Raw genomic sequence first — 7,138 nt, 5'->3', positions numbered from 1 at the left:
TGTCGAGAAAATATGTATGCAAGGATTTTGAGGCCCAGGGGGGAGTTTGGGGGTCCTTAACATAGTCTGAGACCCCTTCCCCTCTGGAAAGGGGGGCTCCAATACAAATGATTTTGCAGAGTACTTCTCTCTGAAGGTGTATGTAAAAAACGCAGCAGCTACTCCGATTCATTCAGGAGATCGCCCAAAAGTGGACAACTTATTAGAAGTCGATGAAACTTAATCAGTTAGAAAAGGCAAATCCTTGAGGTAATCAGTAATTACGTTGTGCTTCACGAAAAGAAATGTTAGCGGAAACGGAAGAAGCAAATACAATGCATTTAAGAGAACTTTGACGAAAGAGAGGTTTCAGTTGCAGATTCAAACAATTTGCCCGATATTCAGTCTGTATATCCGATGGCCGAACACTATGTACGTGTATATTCAATTATTGATCCGAGAGAGCTCAGTATGTTTATCTAACAGTTTCAAGAAAAAATATGTTTTTTTTTTAAATTCGCTTGCACAATTGCTGTAGACACTGGTACAGCACCAATAATATTTTAATCATTGATTGATTGATTTGTCTTTATTAAAGAGACTTTCAGCCCTTGGCTGTTTAATCATTGATTTTCCCTTCTTTTTATCTTGACTATTCTTTGGACCTAGGGTATCGCGCCACTTGGGCGGTGGCTTCTATATTCGTCTGTTTTCCACTAGTACTAAGTCAATTTTGAACCAATTGACTTGAAATGTTGTACACGGGTAGATACCATACCTATCTCACCACATTCCAAAAGTTGTGTCAATTGATTCAAATTTGACTGAGTTTTGAAGAGTTTTGAAGAGTTTTTTTCCCAGTGCAGCGATGGTGGCAATATTCTCGCCACTGCCCGTTTAGGGTACTTTTCTTCTTTTGACTTCGACAAAAGCCGGAAAAGAGATCTTAGAGTGGATTAGGTCTTAACCCTGGTCTTAACCCATAATTTAAATGTATTTAGTTCAGCTCATATCAACCCATTATTTGATTATTTCTTAAAATATTTACCAAATCTATAGTTTTACAATAAGTTTGAGCTAATTTTCTTCACGCGGTCAAATTTAGCCATTTTTGAGACTACAAATGGCTCCCAAATTATTGTTTAAGCTTTGTTTAGTACCAAAAAAATACCAGGCGTTGTTAGTAATCCTAATTTTGCGTAAACCAAAAAAGAAGTTCGAAATAAATTGTTATAAAACAGAAAAAAATAAAAACAGTAGGTGGCAATATAGTTGCCACTGCACTCAGGAAAATTGCCTCATACTTATTGGCAAATTTCCATGTGCCAAACCACATCCAAAGTATATGTGAATAGTATGTGCTTCCAAATTGTATGAGTCGCTGCTGTATGGTGCCTCATCAAAAGTATGAGTCGCACTAGTGGAAAACATTTGTTTACTTTCATTGCAAAAATCCATGTCCCGGACACATAGAAGGAATCTCGGAAGGAATGAAGATTTTTTTCCCAGTGTGCCTTATAAAGGGTTAATATTATTAAAACTTTTTATTTCTAAACTATTTAAACACGTACTTCAATAACAACCTTTCATCGTGTACTATTTCATCGATTCGTGCAGGGTTGCCTCGATTTCGTCCGGCCAGCTGATCGCCAAACAATCGACCAAACGGCATCAGCTGTTTGGGCTTGGTGCTGTTTTCGGCCGCTTTTTGTTTTGTCTCCACCGTTCGCGTCCCCGGTAGCGTGGGTGGCGTCGCGACGCTTTCGGTGTTTTATTTTGGTCTCCGCGCACGTTTTTCGTCGTTTTTGTTTTGCCTTTACCGTTCGTTGGTTACGAACCTTTGCGAACAGCTTCTCCAGCAGGTTGACAGTTCATACGCGGGTTGCGTGTTGGACGGTGTGAGCGGTTTTTACACGAGACGCGTTGTGTAATGTTCTGATTTTGTTAATTTTTACAAAAACTTGTTTATTATTCAAGTGTTGCAAGTGAAAGCACAATGAGACTGATGCAGTTGAATGCGTTTCAAACGTTCAGGCAAAAGGTTTCCGCTGGAAACAGTGAAAAATGGCTTCGGCGGATGTGTTGCACAGGTGGGTCAAATCTAATGGTAGGTAAAAATTTTGATTTCATGATTATCAAACAAAATCAAACCAAAATCGTTTCAACAGGATTCCAGAGACCTCACCTCACCGATGAAGCTAGAAATTGAGCGCAAGTGGCGCAATAACCTGGGCGATTATCGGTTCGATCCGGCCAGTGACAAACCGAAACGATACGTGCTGGCAATGTTTCCGTATCCTTCAGGGAACTTGCACATGGGTCACGTTCGAGTGTACACCATTAGCGATGCGATGGCTCGGTATTATAGGTTGACTGGTGCGAACGTGTTGCACCCGATGGGTTGGGACGCATTTGGGCTGCCGGCGGAGAATGCTGCCATACAGCGGAAGATTCCAGCCGATCGGTGGACCAAGCAGAATATTGGACAGATGCGGGAGCAGCTGGAAATGTTGCAGTTCAGTTTCGACTGGGAACGGGAGTTTGCAACGTGCGATCCGGAGTACTACCGGTGGACGCAAAAGTTGTTCCTGATGTTGTACGAGGATGGGCTGGCGTACCAGAAGGAAGCGCAAGTCAATTGGGATCCTGTGGACGAGACGGTTCTGGCTGATGAGCAGGTGGATGATAACGGCTGTTCGTGGCGATCCGGAGCAAAAGTGGAGAAAAAGATTCTAAGGCAGTGGTTCGTTAAAACAACGAAGTTTGCCAAGGCCTTGTACGATGGGTTGGCGGATCCTACGCTAGAAGATTGGAAGGACATTATTAAACTACAAAAACATTGGATTGGAGAATGTGATGGATACAACTTTGAACTGAAAGTTAGCGGGCAGAAAAATACTATCCCTATTTGGACCAAACATCCGGAACATCTGAAGGAAGCACTTTTTGTGGCTGTCCATCCTTCGAATCTGTTAAATTCCAGTAAACTCGAGGAGAGGAAACTGGAGCTGGAAATTGAGAATCCCATATTGGGACATAATCTTCCCGTTATCGTGACAGACAAAGTAAACTTCCCAGAAGGAAACGATTGCTATCTTGGAGTAGCTTCCAATGACGAAGATCGGCAGCTAGCTATGCAATATCAAATCCCGTTAAAAGTCCAACTTCAAACTGAATCTGAAGAACTCCGCAGCCAAATCCTAGCGCAAGTGTCCCAACTAAACCTAGGAGGCTACCCGGTCAGTTCCAAGCTACGAGATTGGCTTATTTCCCGGCAAAGATTCTGGGGAACACCCATTCCCATTATCCACTGCCAAACCTGTGGCCCAGTGCCAGTTCCGGATTCTGACTTACCGGTCAAGCTCCCGCTGGACTCCGTAGGCATCCCACTTGCTCAAAACGAGCAATGGCTGAAAACCATCTGCCCGAAATGCCACTCCTCTGACGCCAAGCGGGAAACGGACACGATGGACACTTTTGTCGACAGCTCCTGGTACTTCCTGCGCTTCCTGGATCCCAAGAATCCCTCGCAACTCGTAGACCCCAATCTTTCCCGTCGCCTAATGCCAGTCGATTTATACGTCGGCGGAAAGGAACACGCCGTTTTGCATATGTACTACGCTCGCTTCATGAATCACTACCTCCACAGTAAAAACTTGGTCACCTCACCGGAACCGTTCCGACGTCTCCTGGTGCAGGGCATGGTCATGGGTCGATCTTATCGGCTGAAAGGGAGCGGCAAGTATCTCCCGGCCGCTGAAGTGGAAGTGATCGACGAGAAGAAGAATAAGGCGATCGAGAAAGCGACTGGAGCACCGGTGGTGGCACTGTGGGAAAAAATGTCCAAATCGAAACTGAATGGGGTGGATCCGTTGGAAGTTCTGCGGGAGCATGGGTGTGACACGTTGCGAATGATATTGCTGGGCGACGTGGCACCCACCTCGCACCGTAATTGGTCCGAAGCAAGTGAGTACTAAGGGTTGAATGTTGTCTATTGTCGGTTGGCTTACTCAATTCCATTATTTTGTGGCCAAAGTTGCCTTCAACCCTTTTTTTGCATTTTATTTATCAAGCAATCTGACTCTTTTGTCTATTCTCGAAAATTAGAATTATACCTTAAATATTCATTTATGTTTCTGCCTCTCTTCAAGCATTCCCCGGCATTCTGAATTGGCAGAAGCGCATTTGGATGACAATGCACGACTACAGGTTACACCGATCGGCCATCCAGCCGTCTCAAACCCCGCCAAGTTCGGAGGAATTCCTGCAGCAGGACCGCAAGCTGTGGGACGCAAGAAACTACTTCGCTGCTGGTGCAACCTTCAACTATAAGTTTTCCCACCAGTTGAGTGTGGGCATCTCAAAGATGCAAGGCCTAACAAATGCCATCCGGCGTTCTACGACGGAAGTGGTTGCCTTCAGCCCACAGTACGAACGAGCGATAGCGGCGCAAATCATTATGTTGGCCCCGATGGCACCACATTTTGCGTCCGAACTGTGGGAACAGTTTCGAGCGCTTCCGCACCGACTGAATTGCAGTTCGGAGGAAATTCAGTGGGACCGAGGTGTGTTTGAGCAGAGCTGGCCTGTGGTGGATGAGGATTACCCACTGGATCTGACGTTCAAAGTAAGTTTTATGCAAAAGTACTATTTAAATTCTTTCTTATCTTTGCAACGAAGAGGCCCAATTCCATGCAATCTTCTTTTCAAATGCAATTTTTCTATTCAACTAACATTCTAAATTTATATGCCATTGTGCTATTTGCAGGTCAACGGATTCGAGTGCTGTATTTTGAAAATTCCCACCAAGGATCTGAACCGGCTGACACACCAGCAATCGCTGGATCTTGCCTTTGGGCAGGGTGCGGTCCTAAGCTACATCGGCCAGCGCAAGGTGCGCCACACGGACTTTGTGCTCTATCCGGGTTGTGATGCTATCCTGAGTATCACGTTGGAACAGCTGTCTAAGGAAGATAAGGAGCAACTGAAGGGTAAAGGTGGGGACGTGAAAGTTAAGCCCAAGAAAGATAAAAAGAAAAAGAAGAAGCAGAAGGAAGTGGTCGAACAGTGAAGTGTTGGAGTGCTGGGTATAGCTATAGTGAAGTAAAAAAAATCCGTGTTCTTCATTGTCCGAAAGCATTTGGTGGGAGCCATTCGTTAAAAAAGAGTTTGTGACTAGCAGAAATGTACAAAACCGTTTGGACGTATCGACATAGAATGATAGGTAAGTATAATAATATGTTACATGCTTTCTTTTTTTTACGACGAACAGTTTGAGTGGATCCCCTAGTGGATTTGTAACTTGGTTCTATAGAATTTACACATTTTTATGGATTACCAATAAGAGTGGGTACTAAATTTAGAAATTTATAGAGAATAGGGTATTAATTTCTGGCTCCAGCTGGGTCTCCAGCTAGCCTAGTGGTTAAAGCTATGGATCGCCAATCCGGAGACGGCGGGTTCGAGTCCCGTTCCGGTCGGGAAAATTTTCTCGACTCCCTGGGCAGAGTGTATCATTGCGCCTTGCCTCACAATATACAAATTCATGCAATGGCAGGCAAATAATGCCTCAAATAATAACTGAGGAAGTGCTAAAAAATTACTAAGTTGAAGCGAGGCAGGCCAAGTCCCCGTGGGGACGTAGAACCATAAAGAAGAAGAAGAAGAGAAGAAGGTATTAATTTATGAAGTTGAGCATTGTCAGCGAGAATGGCACGATGGCAATTAAAATCTTGATTGAGCTGTTTTTTTTGTTTTATTTTTCATTTACTAAACTGTTCTCACTCGAGAACAGTTACTCTTGCTTAAGACTGGTTGATGAATGATATGTACAAGAGTCTTTTAAAACTGACATTAAGGTCAATACACCAATACACAGGTCAATATTTCTCATTGTGTTTGTGGCTTTATCTACTGAACCCCTTGTATTCTTGGAGATGTTCTTAAAACCACAGATTGATGAAGAATAGTTGTGCTCAGCAGAAACTATTATAAGATCAATTTGATTATGCAATGCTTCGATAAAACTATCAGAAAAATAAATAAAACCTAATAGAACCAAGATCGCTACTTGGGGAGGGACATCCGAGCCGCCATAGGGCACTGCATGAAATTCTCTCCTTCTCTTTCTCGCTTACAGAAATTTTGTAAGCAACAATGCCAAGAAACGTCAAAATTCCACTTAACCCTCTAATACCCAATCCCGCCTTTAGACGGGGTATTATTTGAGCATTTTTGTAATTTTTGTTTCGTGGAGAATCAATTTTTTATATTTTTGGCTGATATTTAGGACTATTCTGGGCTTGGATTATATCTTCCAGGAAGCTTTGATTTCAGGCATGTGGCCGATGTGCTTTGCAGTAGTGATTGGAATAGCTGAATGTATAATCAATGACAAACAATTCTGTGAAAATCAGATCTTAGAGTCATCTGATATAGTTATACTGATCATGATGCTGCATAGTATATCGAACATTTGTCGAAGTCTTTTATGTGCCGGAAAATATAATTCCAAGTTGGTGTGAATATTACAAACTGAGGGAGGGTAATAGGCCCAGTCAGACCCCTGAATGGGCAATGTGGGTTAGTGTATGGGAATGCCATTGATGGTTTGTAATATTCTCCGAGGCTTTCGAAATCCAACAGGGCGCGTCCCCGGGTTGCGGATAAGGGGAAAAGGGAGATTTTTCGCATTTGTACTGTAATCAGCCAATGTGATATTATCTTCTATGGTGTTGTAGTGCGAATGAATGATCTCATTCTATGGGAATTCGAACCTTGTAATGTATTGTTTATTAACTTCAATTTTCTAAGCTTGACAAGGTTTTGAAGACAAACATGAGATGAGAGAATTGCCTAATAGGAAAGTCACATCAGCAAATGCTCTCCATGGGGTCATGTCTAGCATTTCATATGTATGGCAATTGGCAATGACTGGTTCTTACCTAGTAGGGGTACTACAAGACCACGCGGACAATTCGATTACAGGATTGCTTGGGGATAATATATTTTCCAGAACTGAAGAGAAATTTTTTTCCGGGGTGACTGGCGAGTCGGAGAGGGTAGAAGTTTCCGTTTGTTATAATTGACAAAATAAACAATCGGGCACTTTTTCTTTCTATGATTTGCTTGGCATTTTGTGGATTATTGTTTTTTGGTT

At 42.9% G+C, this 7,138-nt stretch overlaps 1 protein-coding gene across 2 annotated transcripts; it reads left to right on the top strand.

Moving 5' to 3' along the window:
• Window positions 1-1,640: 1,640 nt before the first annotated feature.
• Window positions 1,641-5,771, top strand: LOC109415654 (leucine--tRNA ligase, mitochondrial). Of its 2 annotated transcripts, XM_029871831.2 has the most exons (5): window positions 1,641-1,841; window positions 1,957-2,086; window positions 2,148-3,945; window positions 4,131-4,606; window positions 4,748-5,771. In XM_029871831.2, exons 2-5 carry the CDS (start codon window positions 1,976-1,978, stop codon window positions 5,048-5,050), a joined length of 2,688 nt encoding a protein of 895 aa, XP_029727691.2. In that variant the 5' UTR covers window positions 1,641-1,841; window positions 1,957-1,975; the 3' UTR covers window positions 5,051-5,771. The 2 variants fall into 2 exon arrangements, with proteins under 2 accessions (XP_029727691.2, XP_062711579.1); XM_062855595.1 differs by lacking the exon at window positions 1,641-1,841 and having other exon boundaries at window positions 1,848-2,086; window positions 4,748-5,770.
• The last annotated feature ends 1,367 nt before the right edge of the window (window positions 5,772-7,138 follow it).

This window comes from Aedes albopictus, chromosome 3, assembly GCF_035046485.1.
Source record: "Aedes albopictus strain Foshan chromosome 3, AalbF5, whole genome shotgun sequence".
NCBI classification, from domain to species: domain Eukaryota; kingdom Metazoa; phylum Arthropoda; class Insecta; order Diptera; family Culicidae; genus Aedes; species Aedes albopictus.
This window is presented reverse-complemented; position numbering and strand designations above follow the sequence as displayed.

Bases quoted from the DNA above. Each gene is read 5' to 3' on its own strand.
- LOC109415654 (XM_029871831.2), top strand. From the start codon at position 1,976: ATGAGACTGATGCAGTTGAATGCGTTTCAAACGTTCAGGCAAAAGGTT. The intron at 3,946-4,130 runs GTGAGTACTAAG...CCTCTCTTCAAG, and splicing joins CCGTAATTGGTCCGAAGCAA to CATTCCCCGGCATTCTGAAT. The intron at 4,607-4,747 runs GTAAGTTTTATG...TGCTATTTGCAG, and splicing joins CACTGGATCTGACGTTCAAA to GTCAACGGATTCGAGTGCTG.